General features: G+C 40.6%; 1 protein-coding gene across 1 annotated transcript in view; it reads right to left on the bottom strand.

Annotated features, from left to right (window-relative positions):
* The window catches only part of igf2r (insulin-like growth factor 2 receptor), a 175,573-nt gene that overhangs the window by 39,006 nt on the left and 114,069 nt on the right, over positions 1 to 22,498 (bottom strand). Inside the window, exons 28-35 of the mRNA XM_078230119.1 lie at positions 20,298 to 20,428; positions 14,920 to 15,023; positions 14,319 to 14,449; positions 8,424 to 8,623; positions 6,582 to 6,708; positions 5,634 to 5,768; positions 2,683 to 2,945; positions 2,175 to 2,396 (exon numbers count right to left, since the gene is read on the bottom strand). Of these exons, the coding sequence (XP_078086245.1) occupies positions 2,175 to 2,396; positions 2,683 to 2,945; positions 5,634 to 5,768; positions 6,582 to 6,708; positions 8,424 to 8,623; positions 14,319 to 14,449; positions 14,920 to 15,023; positions 20,298 to 20,428 (1,313 nt within the window). The remainder of the gene's footprint in view (positions 1 to 2,174; positions 2,397 to 2,682; positions 2,946 to 5,633; positions 5,769 to 6,581; positions 6,709 to 8,423; positions 8,624 to 14,318; positions 14,450 to 14,919; positions 15,024 to 20,297; positions 20,429 to 22,498) is intronic.

Raw genomic sequence — 22,498 nt, 5'->3', positions numbered from 1 at the left:
TCACACACAGTCACTCAAGGCTGGAATTGAACTCCGGTCCCTGGTGCTGAGAGACAGCAGTGCCAACCACTACCACCCTGGACTAGGTCTCAAGGAGCATCTTAAAAGGAGTTATAAATCCATACTTATTATAGAGACAGAATGAGCATGAGCATGCAAACGTGCTCAGGGCCGAAGCTAAAGGCACAGTGATAGTGGTAGAGTGATGAAAATATGATATGCTTATGAGGCTGCAATCAGAGTAGCTGACTGATTTGAGGTCTGTAAGGCTGGATGAGATTGCATAGACAAGGAAGGGAAAGGTCATGGAGAGGTTGGAAAATAAGGGTAAGAATGTTAAAAATCAAGGCAATGCTGGACCTGGAGCCTTTTGGTCAGCGAGCACAGGTGAGAAGTGAGCAGTACTTGAGAGTTAAGATAAGTGCAGCGGGACCCCTACCTCCACCGATTGCTCCCCCCCTCTCTCCAGAGGCTCCATCCCCATTAGGCCCTGCCCGATACATAGTGGGCAGTGCCAAGGTGCCCCCCAGACATTGCCACTTGGGAAGTGCCAGGGGGCCAAGGGGGCATCCCCCTTACCTTTGACCTTCTGAGGGGCCCCCATGGCCTCCCTTCACTCCAGGGGGTCAGGCCGCCAGCTCTCCCGCTAGTGGGGAAGCTGCTGTAAATCCCGCTGGAGTGAAACACTCCTAACGAGTTTGGAGGAGAGATATGCTAGCGGGCCTGGAGACTTCAGTCCTGGGCCCGCGAATGATATTTAAATCTCTTTGAATAATTTATACAGCTCCGCACCGATTTCTGGCAGAGTTAGGAAAAATATAATACGATTAGCACTTTTCACAGGCTCAGGATATCCCAAAGTGCTTGACAGTCAATTAAATACCATTGAAATGTGATCTGGGAAGCACTGCAAACCACTAACAGATAACTAAGTCCCAAAAGTAGGAATGTGACCATGACCAGATAATCTATTTTTGGGTGTTGGTTGAGGGGCGAGTACTGGCCTGGACAAAAGGCAGAACTCCCCTGTTCTTCTAACAGTGCCATGGGATTTTTTTTTACATCCACCCGAGGGGGGAGGCCAGGACCTCAGTTGAACATCTCCTTCAAAAGACAGCACCTTCCACAGTGCAGCATTCCATCAGTTGGAGCGTGGCTTGAACATGCAACCTTTGGCCTCAGACATGGGTGGCATTACAGAGTCAAGGTTGGCACTTTGGCTTAGAAGTAGCCAGCACAGATTTTGAACAGGACACTCATGTTTGTTAAATCTCAGAATTCCTTTGATAATGTAAAATGAGAAATATAGTGAGTATATTCAAACCTTTGACAAATTATACAAAATTAACCAGTATGAAACTCAGAAGAACAACGCACTGGATTAAACATAGCTCGAAGGAAGAGTAGGAATTGAAGGCAGTTTTTCCAGGTGGCTGTGAACAGGTTGTGATGTCCCACATGGTTCAATTTTGGAGTCTTTTTGGATACCTTACATAAATACTGAGAAATCTCAATATAGCAAAGGCCACACAAAAACATGGCCTCAAGATTTGTTCAACTACTGAGACAAATGTTGCCTACTGCTAATGAGTACTGAGGTATATGCACAGTTTTGTAGATTTGTCTTCTCCACAGAAAAGTATCATAGAATCCCTACAGTGCAGAAAGAGTCTATTTGACCCATCAAGCCTGCATCAACAATAATCCCATCCAGACCCTTTCCCCTTAACCCCACACATTTACCCTGCTAATCTCCCTGACACTAAGGGTCAATTTAGCATGGCCATCAACCGAACCCGCACATCTTTGGTGTGGGAGGAAACCGGAGCACCGGAGAAAACCCACACAGGACGGGGAGAACGCGCAAACTCCACACAGTCACCGAAGGCTGGATCTGCTATGTGAAAAGCTTAGTGTTCCTAGCTTTCTCTCCCCCTTCCCTCCAATTTGAAAACGGCTTGGGCTTGTCACTGGAATGTAAAATACAGCAAAAAGAGAACTTTCCTGATAATTAGCCAGAAGCTGTAACTAAAACCACAATGCAAACTCTCCCCTTCAAAATAAAGTGATAATATCTGTAGAGTTGCATCATAATCACATTCCAATATACCACATTCAGATTTAGCATCATTAGAACGTACATAAGCAACAATAAGTTGCACATTTCAACTTACCACAGGTGGCCCATTCACAGGATCCATGCAAACAGTCGAACCAGGGGGACAGGTAACCTCTGGGATTGGATTCAGTGGCTGGCAAATGTTGATGTAAAAATCAGGAGAGTCACCATGATCATCGTCAGTAATATCTTCATCCTCTGCAGAATAGTACCCACTCTTCTGGATCAGAGGACTTAGGTCAATAATCGAGCTTCCATTCTTCACTGAGCATCTCACCTAGCCAACCAGAAAGGGCAAGAACATGTCAGCCAAGTTACTTTGTAATGGGAAAGAAAACAGTCAGTTTATTTAAGGGTCAGGAAACCATTCCAACTTATGTAAGCTCACTTTTTATTTAAGGGGCAAAAGTGAAAAATTCACCCAAGTTAACAATTAGAGAATTCAAATGCTGTGTGAGAACAGGTTCAAAAAAATAAACTTAATGTGACTGTAAAAAATTAAAGTAGAAATAATGTGGCAATTTCTAAGTTACTGGTTATAAAATTGCTGTAAAAAACTCTACCTCATGCTCACAGGCCAGCTGTGTGTGCCAAGAAAAATAATGAGTGCACGTCTTCTCATCTGAAGCCACCAGAACAGGTCCAGTTCCTGCACCTGCAGTAGGGCCACAGACAAAGCTGAAGATGCTTCTGTGACGCAGGTTCTTGTTGCTGGAGCAGGCATCACCCCCGTCATAAGTGAGCCTCAACACTTGATCTACATAAGTCACTTCTTTGTTGAAATGCCCTGCATTGATTGCAGTCTGACCTTCTTGAATACACACGCCTGCAAGGTACATGAACATTATTACTTTCCAAATGAAACATTAGATCTTTAAAAAAGTTCCCAAATATGTTAACTGCCTTCAGTCTGCAATGTTCACTGTATTGAAGTGTAGGATATAACGCTTGCAGTATTCAGGGCACCATACATCACCATCAATCAAGTGACTGCCCACGCACAAGGCAAGTAGATACCTGCATCAGTTCTATGGAGAAGGCCTTCAACAGAATATCACACACATATATGATGGTTGTACTCTACTAGATGGGTTTTGGGGTGGAAATGTACAATCGGATCCAACTTCTCTGATACAAATATCAGTAACAACAGATTTTTCAGCAAAGTTGAAATCCGTGGGATTACAGTGACAGTTGGTATATGGAATCTGCAGAAAGCAGAGCAGCGGAGAATTGTTGTTTTTCAGATAGTGTGAAGTATTCTTCATGGCTGGGATGCTGGTATTTGGACAGCTGCTCTTCTGATTTATATATTTATCACCTGAACATGGGTATCTGCAACACAATAAACACCTAGGAACAACAAAATCCCCAGTCATATAATTAAGAGGCTGTTAAAGTTGCAACTCATGGAATTAAAAGCAAATTAGTGACCTGGTTAAGAAATTGGGAGAGTGGAAGACAGTTATAATGGACAGGTACTCCAACGGTCAGGATATAATTAATGGTGTTCTGAAGAGGTCAGTATGGGGGCCTCTTCACTGTATTCCTTAACGACTTAGATAACTGGACAGAAAGTCATATCAACATTTGCTGATGTCACAACGATAGGCAGCATTGTAAGCAATGTAAACGGAAGCACACAATTACAAGGATTTTGATACATTTTGAACAAAACTGGCAAAAATGGATTTCAATGTAGACAAATGTAATGTCATCTACTTTGGACCTAAAAAGGAGAAACAGGGTACTTATAAATAGCAAAGCTAGAAACAATACAGGTCCAAGACATTTGGACGTCCATTAAAATGCCATTCACAGAAAATAATGAAAAGGGCTAATGGATTGTCAGCCTTTACAGCTAGAGGTCAGCTTCAGCCTTAGTCCAGAGCACAGCTAGAGGGCTGTGAGCAGCTCTGTGCACCATATTAAAAAGCATTGGCCTCAGAGGCAGTGCAGCATATATTCACCAGAATCATACATGAATTCCCAGGTTAATTTAAAACAAAGGAGACAGGAAATTAGAAAGTTGAGGGATATGGTCAATGATTTCAAGATATTGAAGGGAACAGATAAGAACAGATGGAAACCATTTCTACTGGTTGGAGACCTGGACTAGTGAGTACAGTCCAGAGCCAGATATTTCAGGAGTGAAATTAAGGGAACATTAAAAGGTAGACGATAATTGGAACTCCCTTCTATTAACACCAATGGGTTCCAGCTCAATTGCCAATTTTAGATTTGAGATTGATATTTTCTTAATAAAAAGATATTAAGAAATATAGGCCTAAAACAGTTAGGTAGCAGGTCAGCCACGATCTCATTGAAAGTCTGAGTAGGCTCAAAGATCTAATTAGTCCACTCGTTTTCCTATTTTTGAGCTTTCACAGACAAATTGAGAGATAAACCATAAAAGCATACTGACATTATTGATAAAAGCATGGAGTACAAAAGCAAGTTATGCCAATTTTTAATAAAACTCTGTAGGCCCCAGCTGGACTATTGTGGCCAACTCCGCACAGTTTTGGAAGGATGTCAAAGCCTTGGGGAAGGTGCCAAAAATGCAGGACTTATGTGGAGACACCAGAGAATCTGCAGAAGGTTAAGGGCACATTTCTAGAAAATCACGTATGGTTTTGTTGAGGAAACAAAGGAGAAACTGTTTCCAATCACAGAAAAGTTGGTTACAAGTTAAAAATTCATGATCGACAACAGAGCCAGAAGTGACAAGGAAACATTTTAAATGTCACGAATCATGGTGACCTGGAATGCACTGTTTGAAAGACTGTTGAAAGCAAATTCAACAGCGATTGTCAAAGGTGAATTGTATAAACACTTGAAGGTTTAAAATTCACTGCGCTAAAGGGAAATTGCAAGCGAGGGATGTTAATTGGATAGCTCTACTAAAGAACAGCAAAGGTACAATGTGCCAATTGGCCTCCTCCTGTGCTATATCATTTTATGACCTTACTTAAGACGGCTGATCTTTGAACTAGATATCGTCAATAATATATACTTGAAATAATTTCCTTAAATTTCTTAGGGAAGAGTTTTGAATTAAAAATACTTTATCCATCAGAGAAGCATACAATAGATTTCACTCCAGCTATACAGCTGCACAGAATGCATATTAAAATACAAACAATAAATTATACTTATATAATGCCATGAAACATCCCAAGGCACTTCACAGGGGCATTATAAACAAAATATAGCACCAAGCCATGTAGAGATGTTGGCTGGAAAATTCCTGTCCCATCAACCGCAGGCAGGGCAGAAAATTCACCGGACCATTTATAGGTCCACTAACCTCGGGCAGGAGTTTATGGTCTTCGGGCATGCATGCAGCCAGAAAATCCCACCCATTAGCTCAGATAAGAATGGCAGCGGTTGTGAGGTTGGAGAAGTTCACAGAGACGGAGAGGAACAAGGTCATGAGGGAAGTTAAAGATAAAGGATGAGAATTCTGAAATCGATAGAAACAATATAATTTAGACATCCCTTTAATACATACCAACTTCATCTCCTGAACATCCCGTGTTTTGCACCTTACTGCAAACATTAAGATGAACAAATGTTCCTCTGATTTTCCGGTCATATACAATGTAGCCTTGATCAGTTTGCAGTGAGTTTAGGTCAAATAAATGGCCTGAACAGATAAAAATCTGAATTAGAAACATCAGCAGCTAAGTTTATAACAAATTCATATCTAACTGAAGATTTATGCACAAGTACAACATTTTAATATGATAAAATAAATATCAGCTTGTAAAATAGTAAAAGGATTCTATGCAAAACAATGCTATTGTGGAATGGAATGCTATAAATTCATCTCTAAGGAAAACATTTTTAACATAAAACACAGAAGCTGAAGTGAATGCCACAGTCCAGTTTAGCCTTTGATTATTGATGGAGAATATTTGACTATGTATTAAAAGTGAGGTAACACCCTTCTTTAAGAGAGCCAAAATACTGCAGATACTGAAAACCAGAGAGAAATAATGCAGGGAATACCCATTTGGCCAGCCAGCATCTGTGGCAAGAACTTGTGGATCAAGTTCTGGTGAAAGTTGTGCCCACAAAACATTAATTCACCCGTGTTTTCTCCACAGATGCAAACTGACCTCAATGTTTCCAATTGTTGCTGTTCTTGCTTGAGATTATGCAAGTTATTTTGATTTATCCTGGATGCTATCTAGGAGCAGGGTTGTTTCATTATAGATTTTGTGAAGACTAGGTTGGATTTCCAATCAGCAATGTTTTAATTTAATCTCCTATTGTTTTCTGGGCTTGTCATTACATTTTCCAATTGAGATAACCTATTGCAATTGGGTAGTTTAATTGTTGACAAGAGTTCAGTGTGGAGCTTATTGCTTTAAGATTTAGAGTAAATTTCATTAAATGTTTGTCGATATTTGGCCATTTGAAAAGTGATGCTGCCACAAAAATGCATGTTACTGACCTGTAAGTGGATTAGTCACAACACAATCATTGTGCACGTTCTTAGTCACAGGGCAAGCGACAGCCGTAAACCACAAAAACGTATACTCGCAATCTTGAATGGCAGTGATCAAATTTGGCTTTGTGTTCTACAGAAAGATAGTTTACTTTTAAAAGGCACATTCATATGATTGAACAATACCAGTAAACATTTGGTGACCAAAGTTCTTTTTTACACTAGTTTGGTCAAAACAGATGACAAGTCTTCTCCATATGCACCTATATATTTGATGTTCAGGAGATTTACTATAATATCACAAGCCAATTATTTTTTGAGGCAAGACTGTCCCAAGTTCAATGTATCCTGGCTCATGTCACTTATTCAAACTAAATTTTGTCTAGTATAAACAAATCCATCACAAAAATAAAGTCAGTAACCATTTATCCCGGACAGAAATATCTGGCTAGTCATTTAACTTCTTCACTGTCTGCATGTCTGACCAATTCGAGGAAAAGCTCTACACCTCAGGATATTCTTATACTGCATAAAAACAATTGGGGGATTTGCCTTGAACTTCTCTCCAATTTCCTTCTTGAAATAGACCAGCACAGTGGAGTAAGGGGTGTGTGCAGAGGATCATAGAGAAAAGCATAATCCACTGGATAGTGGGATTTATCTTCAGACTCATTTTAGGTCTGCAGTTCACATGCTCTGCCTAATACATTGAACGTCAGTGAGCGAGCTTGACACTGGACTATGTCCATTGCATCACAATGCACTTACAGGAAGCACGATCGACAGGAAAAAATGCAACAACTCAAGTTACTTTGACTGCACCTTGCTTTCTTGTTGCCTCTTGCACAGGGAGGACAAGAACAGCAATATTGTGGCAACACATTACCACATCTCAGAATTCTGAACTGGACACATTGATAGCCCTTTCATCACCAAATCAGTATCCTGGAACTTAATAATGGCCTTGTGGGAGTACCTTCCCCACAAGGAATCAGCATCTCTAGGAGAAGGCCAACCAACACTCAGGGAAATTAGAATGGGCAATAAATGTCCTTTTTCCCAGCATCACATCCCTCTATACCCATCTTAGCCATGTAACTGTCTAAATGCATTTTAAAAGACAAAATTGTACTCGCCTCTACTACTACCTCTGGCAGCTTGTTAGTAGTAGAGGCGGGTACAATTTTGTCTTTTAAAAAGCATTTAGACAGTTACGTGGGTAAGATGGGTATAGAGGGATATGGGCCAAATGCAGGCAATTGGGACATGCTTAGGGGTTTTAAAAAAAAAGGGCGGCATGGACAAGTTGGTCCGAAGGGCCTGTTTCCATGTTGTAAATCTCTATCTAATTCCAGAGAATAGAGTTTAACTTGAAAATGAAGGGAGCTGACAGTGCAACAAAATTGGATTAAATATTTCACGTACCATTTAACTTTCAAATTTCATCGTGGAGATGGGCTGGCAATATGAAGCCTAAAGAAGTTCTTTCACTAATAATCTACCAGCTAAAAATCAGGAGTGGGAAAGAGAATGTGAACAGTGTAACCTGTCAGTTGTGCATTCCTTGTGACATGCATCCATATCATCCAGAAGGTTACTAGGGGACAATGGTATATAATGATTGTGACTCCTGGGCATCGGCAGTGGAAGTAACAGAATTGTTATAGATTAAACAGGAAAGCTACAAATTAAGCAGATGTGGCTTCAATCATCATACCAGGAACCCAAGGAAAAAGTAAAACAAGGGCTGAAGATAGGCTTTCCACATATCGTTGTTTGTCCTACAAGTTTTCCGCTCCTTATTTTTATTGAACTCAGAATAAAAATCTTGTTTCCAAGGTGACTTACAATTGCATCCTTATCACATTTAAAGCGTATAATCGTGGTCTTATTGCGCCTTCCATCAGGACATAAGTCACCATTTTGATAGTGTAGGACAAGCAGACCATGTGCTTCCCACCTTGGTCCTGCAACTACATCACCAAGGCTTGTGTATTTGTTGCCGTTCTTCAGACAGGCGGCGGCACTCAAGGGACAAGCCCAGCTGCCTACAAAAGATGAAAAACATGTCATGTCATAAACTATTCAATAACTAAGCAATCCACCGAATCATTTCAGAATTGAAAACTAGCCAAAACAATGCCAATGTACCAGAAGAATTCAAACGATATGATGAATAACCTCATATATTCAGAGAAACGGTTCTTGAGAAGAGTCAGCTTCTAATCACAATGTAGCTCAGACACATGTCCTCATTCTCAATTCTTATTCAAATCCTTGCTAAATGTTAAACGTAGTTCTTAAAAATGTGAAAGTTACCTATGGATTTGCTTTCCAGAATTGCACGCTCCCATCTGATTTTAGACAACTTGAATTTCCAAGTTAATAGTGCAACACTTCACCATTAAACTGCTGAAGGACGCAGCACAATGGGTCAAGGCTCAAAATCCTAGCACCATCCACCATGCCATCCCAGATATAGCAATAAAATAAATATTTAGAGTATAAATAGGTTATTTATCTTCCTATAAATTTTAGCAAGGATCATAACCACAGAACTGTAATGGTGTAGGAGAGTATTTGGCTGTGTCTGTACCAGCTCATCAAATGACTTAATGCCATTCTGCTGCTGTTTGCAAGTACCCTTGCACATGGTTTCTATTTAAGTAATCATCTAATGCCCTCTTGAAAGACTCGACTGAACCTACCTCCACCATATCCCCAGGCAGTGCACTCCAGACCTGAACCACTCGCTGTGTGAAAAAGTTCTCTCACATTACATCGGCTTCTTTTGCAAATCACTTTTAATCTGTGCCCCTCACTCCTCAATCCTTTTACAAGCGGGAACAGTTCAACCTATCTACTCTGTCCAGCCCCATCATGATTCTGAACACCCCAAAACTCCTCAATCTTCTTCTCTCCAAGGAGAACAGTCTCAACCTGTCCAATCTATCCTGAAAAATGAAGTTTCTCATCTCTGGAACCATTCTTGTAAACGTCTACTGCACTCTCCAATGCATTCACATTTTTCGTATAGTGTGCTGCCTAGGACTGTATAAAATACTCTGGCTGAGGTTTTTTTTTTATTTGATTTATTATTGTCACATGTATTAGTATACAGTGAAAAGTACTGTTTCTTGCATGCTATACAGATAAAGCATACCGTTCAGAGAAGAAAACTAGTGTGCAGAAAACCCAGGCCACTGTATACTTAGCTGCTCTCGCCATCTGTCCTGCTACCTTCAATAATCTATGCACATATACACCAAGTCCCTCTGCTCCTGCACCCCCTACAGATTTGCACTCATTTTGTATGGTCTGTCCATGTTCTTTCAGCCAAAATACATTCCCCTCACTTTTCTGCATTGAACTACAGGCTGCCACTCCACTAACCTGTTTGTCCTTTTGAAATTCTACACTGTCCGCCTCTCAGTTTACAATACTTCCAAGTTTTGTGTCATCCACAGACTTTGAAATTATCCCCTGCACATTGGGGTTGAGATCATTAATGTACATCAGGAAAAGCAAGGTCCTAATACCAACCAATAGGGAACTCCACTATAAATCTTCCTCCAGACCAAAAAACATCCATTGGCTATAACTCGGTTTCCTATTACTCTGCCAATTTTGTATTCACATTGCTACGTTATTCCATGAGCTATCAATTCTCACATCTGGGTGGCACTGTCTCGAATGCCTTTTGAAAATCCATGTACACCACATCAACAACATTACCCTCATCAACCTTTTGTTTTCTTCAAAAATACTAATGTTAGTTGAACATGATTTCCCCTTTAGGAAGAGCTAGCATGGTTTTCTATTAACCCACATTTTCTTGGTGACTAATTCTACCCCAAATAATTATTTCTAGAAGCTTCCCCACCACTGAAGTTAAACTGACTGGCCTGTAAACGCTGGGCTTACCCTTGCAATTTTTTTGAACAAGGGTGTGATATTTGCAATTCTCCAATCCTCTGGCACCTTCCCCAACTCCAGGGAAGACTAAAAGATTTGGGCCAATATCCTTCCAATTTCCACTCCAGTCAATATCCTTGGATGCATCTCATTCGGTTCTGGTGCCTTGTCAACTTTAAGTACCGACAGTCTAATAGCTCCTCCTCATCATCAATTTTGAACCCTTTTAGAGACAGAGTTTCTTTCTCTGTCCCAATGGCCTGGATAGTGTCTATTGACTTGGTAAAGACCGATGCAAAGTATTCCTTTAATACCTCAGTCATGCTCCTTGCTGCCATGCCTATATTCCATTTTAGGTCCCTAATCGGTCCTAGCCTTCATTTGCCACTTTTTTACTATTTGTGTGTCAAGAAAAGACTTTGGGATTCTCCTTTATGTTGGCAGCCAGTCTTTTCTCTCAATCCCACTTCGCTTCTCTCGTACACTTTTTCACTTCCCCTCTGAACCTTCAGTATTCCTCTTGGTTCTCAATTGTATTTTCTACCTGACACCTGTTATAAGCTTTCATCTTTATCTTAATTTTTATCTCCTTTTTCATCCAGCGAGCTCAGCATTTGTTTGTCCTACCCCCACCTTTTGAGGGAATATACCTCGTCGTGCCTGGCTCCTTTCTTTTTTGAAGATAGCCCGTTGTTCAACTATAGTTTTTCCCACCAGCCTTCGTTCCAGTCTAACCGGCTCAGCTACATGCTTGTCCAATTAACACCAGCTTTCCAGCAGTTATTCTTACTCTGGGTTTGCCCATTGTCCTTTTCCAGCCATCATCTAAAAATTTACAATAGGAGATTCAGTGCCTCCTAAATGTTTCTCCGCTGACACTTGATCTACTTGACCCACAAGAACCAGGTCCAACAGAGCATCCTCTCTTGTTGGACTGGGCACAATCTGCTGTAGAAACATTTTCTGAACACAATCTAGAAACGTTGGCCCTACTCAGTCTACATCCAGGTAATTAAAATCCATTATAATGACTCTATAATGCTTGCATGTCTCCAATTTCCCTACAGATTTGTTCTGCTACATCCTTCCTACGAGCTGGCAGTCTATAGACTACACCGAGCAACGCAATTGCATCCTCTGTTTCTTAGCAGTAGTCAAATTGATTCTGTCCTTGAACCCTCCAGGATATGTTCTTTCTTCAGCACTGCAATGTCCTCCTTAACTAATATTGACACCGCTCCTCTTTTCCCAACTTTTCTGAACACCATGCACCCAGGAAGATTCAACACCCAGCCCTGCCCTTCCGTGAGCCAGGTCTCTTACTGTCACATCACCACATTTCCACATGGCAATCTGTACCTGCAACTCCCCAGTTTTATTCACATTTTCCTGTGCATTCACATACATCTGGCACAGTGGTAAGCACTGCTGCCTCTCAGCGCCAGAGACCCAGATTCAATACGGGCCTTGGGTCACTGTGTGGAGTTTGCACGTTCTCCCATTGCCTGCGTGGGTTTCCTTTGGGTGCTCCAGTTTCCCCCTGCAGTCCAACGATGTGCAGGTTAGGTTAATTGGCCATGCCAAATTGCCCCCTAGTGTCAGAGCGACGAGCAGAGTAAATACGTGGGCTAATGGGGATAGGGCCTGGGTGGGATTGTTGACGGTTCAGGCTTGATGGGCCAAATGGCCTCCTCCTGCACTGCAGGAATTCTATGATTTACAGCAACACTAATTTAGACTTCATGCAACTTTTGCCCCTATTTTGACTCTACCTATTTACTTACTACAGTACTATCTATCCCTGCCAGTACTATGCACTCTGGTATTCCTCCCTTTGTTCCCATACTCCTGTCAAGTTAGCTCAAAGCCCTTGCGACAGCACAAGCAAAACACTCCTGCAAGGAGCTCAGTCCGAGCTCTGTTCAAGGCAGCCCATTCGGCTTGTACATGTACCATCTTCCCCAGAGCCAGTCCCAGTGTCCCAAGAATCAAAAGCGCTCCCTCTTGCACCATCTTTCCAAACACACATTCATCTGCCTTATCCTCCCATTTCTATTCTCACTTGCACATGGCATTGGGAATAATCCAGAACTTTATACATTTGTGGTAATGCTTGCTAATTTTCTACCTAGCTCTCAAAATTCTGATTGTAGAATCTCATCCTCCTTCCTACCCCAAGTCACTGGTACCAATGTGGACCACGACCTCTGGCTGTTCACCCTCTCAGAAGAATGCCACTCTGACATCCCTGACACTAGGAAGGCAACATACCATCCTAGAATCATACCTGCAGCTCCAGCAATACAGTAGAATCCATTTTACATACTGAGCGCGATAGGTATAAAAAGAGGAAAATAAATGAGGGGGAAAGAACGAACAATGGCGGCAAGGAAAGACACTCCATTTATAAAGCTTCTTTTACCACCTCAGTACATCCCAAAACATGACACAACCAAATCATTACTTTAAGTGCAATGTATAAAATGCAACAAAAAATTGCCAGGTTCCACAAATGGCAGAGATAAGCAACCAATAATCCATTTAGTGATGTTGGATGACGGATTATTATTAGGCAGAATGTACTCCCCAATTTATGGAACAAGGGGAAATATTCAGTCTATTGAGTCCGTTACAGCTGTTCGGAAGATGTCCAATTTGATTCCAGTTGCCTGCTCTTCTCCATGCCTGCAATTCTCTCTGCGGGTACTTAACCATTTCCTTTCTGAAAATTATCAGTTGCACCATCCTTTCAGACAAAAGTCAAGATAACAACAAGCTGCATAAATACATTCTCATCTCTTGTTCCTTTGCTTAAATCTGTCTCTTCTGGTTATCAATCTCTCTGCTAGTGGAAACAGTTCTTCCTTATTTACTCCAACAAGACCAGTCATTATTTTGACCATCCCTACCAAATTTCCCCTGAACCTTCTGCTCCAAAAGTAAACCACCCCAACTTCACTTGTCTCTCCAATATAGCTGATGTCTTTCAAAACGGATACCATTCTAACAGATCAAAGTCTCTCTGTTCTTCATTTCTATTGTTGCACTTCAGAGTCGCAGGTTAGTTCTAGTTTGGTTGTCCATTTGCCAATGCAAACGGTGGAAGGATCCAAATCCTCCTTTTATTCCAGGATTACTTTGCAGGAAAGAACTAGCCCAGGATATTCCTTAATCATCCTCTCTTACCTCTTCCCTCTCCCTTGTAAAAAGTCTCAAATACCAAATTCAAAAGAAGATTATAGAGTCAGAGAGAGTCAGTTTTGCAGCACAGAAAGAGGCCATTTGGCTCATCATGTCTGCGCTGGCAATCAAGCACCTATTAATTCTTATCCCCTTGGTTTTGTCAGCTTCTACCCACCGTGTCAGACTTATTTGCCTACCCTGTATGCCATGAACAAACAACTTTCACATTATGCCCATGGCATGCTAAATTATTTTACTGTGGTACAGACACTCTGAAAAGGTTTGAGAAGTTGTCATAGTAAATCTCTAAAGAGAATAAGAAGTCAGATCTTGCTGGAACCAAGATAAATTAACCTTTAATTTCCAGTCAGAATGTAGAAATTGAACTTTTAAATTAGTTTAGTATTATGTCTCAAAATAAATGACAGGGACCCCAGAATTTATGGAATTGGACTTTCCTGTTCCTTTGCTCCTTCTCACCTGAAGATTTCAGAAATTCCTATCAGCAATTTATGATGAATGCATTTGTGCTTCCTGTAATGCTGCAGTTTGATTTTGACTGGCATGGGCAAATTCCAACAGCCAAAGAGTGGCTGTCTACCAAATGCCACATGGTCACATACTCCTGTTGTTGAGTGCACTCACCATTTTTTGGGACGAGTGACTTGCAGATGTTGATGTAATACTTCTGCGCACCACCTGGTTGCTGCTCGATCTCCCAGTTCTCTCGGGACTGTGACAAAGGTGTAAGGTCATAGGAATTCCCATCACTATCTCTGAAAGGGAAGATTTACATTTTAAATTAAATAATATTGCATTGATGTTGTGTGTTTCCTAAACCACCAGTAAGGATATCTTAATTGTAATGAACACCAGGCCTTCAATACAATTAACCTTTTATAGATTCACATCACAGTACAATTGAACAGACCAGTAAAGAAATGGAAACAATGAAGGTGAAAAATGAATTGTTAAGATCACAATTGCTTCAAATACATTAATTGTTCTGCATTAAGCAATTCCAAATCTTTAAAAAAGATTATAACTTTGTAAAGGCAACAGTTCTTCTAATTGTGAGCATGATCACATTTCACCCTTGGTCGAACCAATGCTTACTGTTATATTATGCATTACTCTACCCAGAATACAATGCAACCCCAACTTGTTCTGTTCTTAAACCACATGCAGTTACACTTGAGCCATTTTAACATCTACTTCACAAAGTTTATTAAAAAAGCAAACATACCTCAATGTGCAATCAATGGATCTGAATGGCGGGCAAGCATATGACGTATGCCATTCAAACAGGTATGTGCAGTCTGGAGTTTCCCTCAAATACACTGGCTTGCCCTGTCAGAGGAAAAAAAGTGTAAATTTACATATATTCCTGCATTTTAAGCACAAATCATAACTGAGGTTTGCCATTTTATAAAGTGTTTGTAATATATCCTGTTAATTTCCCTAAAATCGAAGACACCTTTGGTAATTTCACCAAAAATTAAGAGTTTTGTGCAAACCACATATTGGAATGCTTATTTTATGCATTAACTGTCTGATATTTGAATGAAGCGATATGCTTCTCGCAAATGCTATTTTATCACAATAAATTATAGAAGATGTACAAAGACCAGCTCTCAGACCATTATGTCATGTCCTAATTACTGGAGGAGAAAGAAAAATATTTTTTCAGTAGTATCACCTGGTTCAATCTAGAACCAGGGATATTAAATATCTAAGGGACTTTAGTCTGCGATGTGTTAGCTGATCATGACAAATTTCCCATTCCTGATGTTGCTATTGAATGTCAACTGCTTTTAAGGACATCATTGGCATTGGGCTCAGCGAGGATTGGATTCTGTTGTCATGACATGCAATCTAACTCATTATGTAGATTAGACAACATGAACTCTAATTAAAAGTATCTGTACATTTTTAGTTCAATAGGATAACTATACTCAAGAACTGAAAGAGGTTACCAAGCTAAAGTCCCTCCCCAAAATATCCCCACCATCATATTCATTTTCACCTGTACCTTGGTGATGTAATTACTTCAATTTATTCTTGTCCATTAAATAGTCTTTGCTGTAACAATGGGAAAATATTTCCATACCGACTTTCTTTTTAAACTCAAAAACTTTAAGATCCATAACATGGGAGCAGAAGTCGACCCATCGAGTCTGCTCCACTGTTCAATGAGATCATGACTGATCTGAAATGATAATCCTTAACTCCACATTCCTGCATTATCCCCACAACCCTTGATTGCCTTGCTGATTAAAAATCAGTCTATCTCAGCTTTGAACATATTTAACAACCAGCCTCTATAACCTTTTGAGGTAAAGAATTCCACAGATTCACTACTCCCAGAAGACATTTCTCCTTATCTGTTTTAAATGGGCAACCTGGTTATTAAGCCCTTTGGTCCTAGATTCTCCCACAAGGGGAGAGCATCTTTGTATTCTCTGGACTAACTTAAGGTATCGCTTTCCTTAAAACCTAATACTCAACATGCTCTGCATCATTCTTCTTTTGCACCTTGGCAGGAAAAGGACATTGTGAAGGAAACTCAAGATCAAGAACATACTTAATTTGAAATGCATTGATGATAGGCATAACCATTAGTCGGGCTTGAAAATACTTGTGTTGGGATGAAGAATTGAGTGCAGCCTCAAAGTCTGTGTCTAACACCGGTTTAGAAATGACAACAGTACTGCTGGACTGATGCAATCCTCTTGTTAGATTGTTTTATTTGGAATCTTTGCTCAACAACTCTATCAGCCTTGGATCAGAGGTAGCACTTTTGCTTTCAACTCAGGTGGAAGTCATGGGTTTAAACTCTACTTCAGAGAAGTGAGCACAATCTAGACAGACATCTCTGCAGTTAGAGATGCAGTCTTTCTGATGAGACGCTGAACCAAAGCCTCAGCTGCTCCCTCATATGGGTCAGAAAGATCACATTGCACTATTTGATGAACAGTTAGGAGAGTTCGGTCAGTAACCAAGCTTAATTTTTTTATTCAACCAAAATCTGAAATTGACCATTGCTGTTTATGGGACCTTACTGTGTGCAAACTGACTGCCAAATTTCCTACATTACAATAGAGACCACACTTCCAAGGAGCATTGCAATGGTTGCAAAACACACTGGTGTGTCCTAAAACATACAAATGCAATTAGTTCTTTCATGAGATAGGATCACAGACCTGGTGCGTTAACTCCAACCCTTTCTCTATCCAGAGATGCCCGACTTCTTGCTAAGTTACTCGATTTGATTTGTCACATGCATTGGTACACAGTAAAAAATATTGTTTCTCGCACGCTATACAGACAAAGCATATTGTACATAGATAAGGAGAGGGTGCAGAATGTGTTAGTCATAGCTAGGGTGTAGAGAAAGATCAACTTAATATAAGGTAGCTCCATTCAAAAGTCTGATGGCAGCAGGAAAGAAGCTATTCTTGAGTCGGTTGGTACGCGACCTCAGACTTTTGTATCTTTTTCCCAATGAAAGAAGGTGGAAGAGAGCATGTCCAGGGTGCATGGGGTCCTTGATTGTGCTGGCTGTTTTTCTGAGGCAGTGGGGAGTGGAGACAGAGTCAATGGATGGAAGGTTGGTTTGTGAGAAGGACTGGGCTTCATTCACAACCATTTGTAGTTTGTGGTCTTGGTCAGAGCAGGAGCCATACCAGCTGTGCTACATCCAGAAAGGATGCTTTCTGAGGTGCATCTGTAAAAGTTGGAGAGCGCTGTAGTGGACATGCCAAATTTCCTTAGTCTCCTGAGAAAGTAGAGGCATGGAGCATTTGGAAAGCGCTAACAGGATCAGTCCAAGTCGGCATTAAAGAGAAATCATGCTTGACAAATCTCTGGAATTTTTTTTTTTGAGGATGTGACCTGTAGAGTGGACAAGGGTGAACCAGTGGATGTTGTGTATCTGGGCTTTCAAAAGACTTTTGACAAGGTCCCACACAAGAGATTAGTGAACAAAATTAAAGCTCATCATAATGGGGGCAATGTATTGATATGGATAGAGAACCAGTTGGCAGACAGGAAGCAAAGAGTGGGAATAAATGGGTCCTTTTCAGAATGGCAGGCAGTGACTAGTGGGGTACCACAGGGTTCAGTGCTGGGACCCCAGTTATTCACAATATACATTAATGATTTGGACGAAGGAATTGAATGCAATATCTCCAAATTTGCAGATGACACCAAGCTGGGTGGCAGCATGTGCTGTGAGGAGGAAGCTAAGAGGCTGCAAAGTGACTTGGGGACAGGCTGGCTCTGTGAGCAAATACAATATTATGTGGATAAATGAGAGATTATCCATTTTGCTAGCAAAAACAGGAAGGAAGATTATCTAAATGGTGGCAGTTTAGGAAAAGGGGAAGTGCAGCGTGACCTGGGGTGTCATGGTGGAACAGTCGCTGAAGGCTGACATGCAGGTACAGCAGGCAGTAAGGAATGCTAATAGCATGCCAGCCTTCATAGCAAGAGGATTTGAGTATAGAAATAAGGATGTCTTCCTGTAGTTACAGGGCCTTGGTGAGGTCACACTTTGAGCAGTGTGTGCAGTTTTGGTCTCCTAGTTTGAGAAAGGACATCCTTGCTATTAAGGGAGTCCAGTGAAGGCTCACCAGACTGATTACTGGAATGGCAGGGCTGACATATGGAGAAAGACTGGATCAACTGGGCTTGTACTCACTGGAATTTAGAAGAATGAGAGGGGGTCTCATAGAAACATACAAAATCCTGATGGGACTGGACAGGCTAGATGCGGGATGAATGGTCCCAATGTTGGGAAAGTGCAGAACTGGGGGTCTCAGTCGAAGAATAAGGGGCAAGCCATTCAGGACTGAGATGAGGAAGAACTTCTTCACTCAGTTGTGTGAACCTGTGGAATTCTCTAACCCTTTTGGGGCCAGTTCATTAGATAAGTTCAAGAGGGAGCTGGACGTGGCCTTGTGACTAAATGGATCAAGGGATATGGAGATTAAACGGGAGTGGGATACTGAAAGTGCATGATCAACCACGATCATATTGAATGGTGGTGCAGGCTCAAAGGGCCGAATGGCCTACTCCTGCATCTATTTCTATGGCGGGCTTTCTTAACTATAGCATTGATGTGGAGGAACCAGGACAGGTTGTTGGTGATCTGGACACCTAGAAACTTGAAGCTCTCGACCATTTACACTTCATCCCTGTTATTGTTATTGCCAGAATTTGTATTTATCCTGATTTCCAACATCAACAGTATTAACTTTGCATTAGTTCTTTCATGTTTGGGTGCGTATTCCCTGCAGGGTTTTAGAACTGAAGTGGGATTATATTGTGAAGAGGAACTGAAAGAAGGGCCATGATCCTGCAGATTTCCTTTCATTTCACTAAAGCTCACTCACTAAGTTGTAGCAAATGGTATGGCTCCTGCTCTGCCCAAGACTGCAAGGAACTACAAAAGGTCGTGAATGTAGCCCAATCCATCACGCAAACCAGCCTCCCATCCATTGACTGTCTACACTTCCCACTGCCTCGGCAAAACAGCCAGCATAATTTGGGACCCACGCACCCCAGACACTCTTTCACCTTCTTCCTTCAGGAAAAAGAATACAAAAGTCTGAGATTACGTACCAACCAACTCAAGAATAGCTTCTTCCCTGCTGCTGTCAGACCTTTGAATGGACTTACCTTGCATTAAGTTGATCTTTCTCTACACCCGAGCTAGGACTGCAACACTACATTCTGCACTCTCTCGTTTCCTCTCTATGAACAGTATGTTTTGTCTGTATAGCGCACAAGAAACAATACTTTTCACTGTATGTTAATACATGTGACAATAATAAATCAAAATCAAATCAAAAGAAACCTGATTGAAGGTAAATAACTACTGGCCAGTTTAACCCTTGCAAGCCATCACACCGTTCATGCATGGTTAAGATGGCAATTGGAATACATACAGCTACCGACAAAGCAAATATTTGTACTTCATATACAATCTGAAAGATGACAAATCTCTAAATTTAAATTTGGGCCAATGCAAGTCAGCTAAGTTAGCATCCAAAAATCAAGAGTTACACGAATACGGTTCAGAAAGAACACAGCAGTGACATACTTTTGCCCATGGTACTTGCACTTTCCACATGCATTACATATTGTAAACCGAGATGCTATTTTAATTCTAGTTACATGACAGAAAAAAAGCAAACATCCAATTCATGAGCACGCAATACAAGAAACCCCTTTTGGTTAAAGTTTTTATAGATTTTAGATTAAAACTTGCACATCTGAATACTCCAAGCTAAAGTTCCACTTTGCACTTCAAAAGTTTTGCAAAGCTGCAATGTCAAAAGTGCAACTTTGTTAACCATGGACATTATGAGAGGATTTTTTTTTTTCAAATGGGAAGCATTTCCAGAGATGTGAAAATTGTTTGTTCTTGCAAAGTGTTAAGTTTTAAAATGAGACAACACAGAACATATAGCAAACATTTTTGAAATGTAAAGCTAGAGGTAGACTAAAGGTAACAAACTGCATTAATATTTAGTTTTATGGCTGGTGATGCATTTATAAACTTCATGCAACAGAAAATTAATCAGCCGCTCTAAATCACTACAGTATTATTTCACTAACCGGAGTTTGGCTGTGATCACAGTAGAACAGGATGGCTGTTGATCGTTCATAGATTTTATGGCAAACATCACCTCTTGTGTAGTTTATCATTATCAATCCATCTTCATAAGTTAAGTTCTGGGTAAAGCGTCCTTTTAGAAGACGACAGTGAACATAATACACAAGGCATTTTAAATATAAATTTTCAATTACAACTAGGACACAACAACTGCTAAAATAACCAGAATGAGCCACCATTTAAGATAAAAATGTACACTGCATGCTAATCAATAATTTCAGGCAGCTCAAGTTCTGTCTGTAGTCAAAGAAAATTGTAACTGTCCTCTGAATTAATACTAAGGGCTTCAATTTCCCTAATTGGAACTGGAGAACCTGTGAATGTTGCACCCTTGTTCAAAAGATTATAAAGTTACAAAGTTAAGTCCAGCAACTTCAGGTCAGTTTAGCCTGTGTTGAGAAAGCTTTTAAAAGTGATAATCCAGGAAAAAGTTAACAAGCACTTGGACAAATGTGGATTGATTAAGGAAAGCCAGCGCAGATTTAAGTGCAAATAACATTTAATTAACTTGCTTAAGTTTTCGATGAGGTAACAATGTGGTAGATAAGGATAATGTGTTTGATGTGGTGTACGTGGACTTCCAAAAGGGTCTTCAAATGCCACAGAACAGATTGGTCAGCAAAGCAATGGATGAAAGGGATAGTAGCAGCATGGATATAACATTGGTTGGGTGACAGGAAACAGCAGTGGTGAACTAGTGTTTTTTGGATTCAAGGAAGGCACATACTGGGGTTCCCTGGGGGTCGCTATTAGTACCCCTGCTTTTCTTGACAATAATAATAATCTAGGCTTGGGTGCACAAAGCACAATTTAAAAGTCTGCAGATGATATAAAACTTTGAACTGTGAGAAGGACAGTGATAACTTCAAGAGGACAATGGCTGATTGAATGGACAACGAGTGGCAAGTGAAATTTAATACAGAGAAGCGTGAAGTGATTCATTTTGGAAGGAAAATACGAGGCAACATAAAGAGTATAATTATAAAGGGGGTGCAAGAGCAGAGAAACCTGGGGGTATATGAGAGCAAATCATTGAAGATGACAAGGTAAGTTGAGAATGCAATTAAGAAAGCAAATGGGATCCTGCGTTTTATAAAGAGAGACAGGAGAAAGCAAGGAAGTAATGACAAACCTGTGTAAAATACTGGTTCTGTCTCAATGGTCAGGGCACTACACTTTAGGAAGAATGTAAAGGCATTAGAGGTTGCAGAAAAAAAGCATGCTCCAGGGATGAGGAAATTCAGTTATGTGGATTGACTGAAGAAACAGAGAAGGTTAAAAGGTGATTTGATAGAGGTTTTCAATATAATAAATGTTCCGGACAGAGTAGAAGGGGAGAAATGTTCCTGTTGGCAAAAGGATACCAGAAGATATCGATGTAAGGTGATTTGCAGAAGTAATGGTGACGCAAAGAAAGATTTTTCTTTAAAAATGGCACAAATGGTTAGGATCTGAAATGCATTTCCCAAGAGTAGAGTGATGGAGGCAGACTCAATTGTGACTTTGAAAAGGGAATTGGGAATACTGAGTTGCTTGAAAAGCCTTCTATGTTGCAAACACTGATTTTTTTTTACAGAACTGGTTTATAAAGAAACCAGAGAACATGTTTCTGCTCTGAATAATAGTTGTACAGACTTCTTTCTCTCTCCACATTTGCTGCCAGACTGCTGAGTTTTCCAGCATTTTCTGCCTTTATTGCAGATTTCCTGCATCTGTGCATTTTGCTTTTACTTAACAAGTTTCTACACCCGGCCAGTTGCAAATTGAGAGATAATGGAACTATATCAAGTGAGTGTTCACGTACAACAGCAAAGTGCTAGAAATTGGAAATAGTATCCAAAAAACTCTGGAAATACTCTGTTATTGATTCAGACCAATGACCTTTCATCAGAAGATGTATGTGTTATATCAACAAAGGTTAGATATTTGAAGGATTTCCGTTTCCCAGGTTATCACTGACCTTTCGGACAGGTTGCTGGCCCATGAAGTGGATACAGCTTCGTGCTTAACACCCTCCATAAACTTGAGTGAATCTAAAAATCTGCTGCCAACATCCAAATCACATTCATAATTCACTCATATATATGCTGGCCTGTGTTGGCTCTCAATCTGCGATTTTAGAATTCACATCCTTCCTTTTAAA

The sequence above is a fragment of the Mustelus asterias genome, chromosome 15 (genome assembly GCF_964213995.1).
Source record: "Mustelus asterias chromosome 15, sMusAst1.hap1.1, whole genome shotgun sequence".
Lineage (NCBI taxonomy): Eukaryota > Metazoa > Chordata > Chondrichthyes > Carcharhiniformes > Triakidae > Mustelus > Mustelus asterias.
The sequence above is the reverse complement of the archived record's forward strand: the minus strand, read 5'-3'. Positions and strand labels throughout refer to the sequence as shown.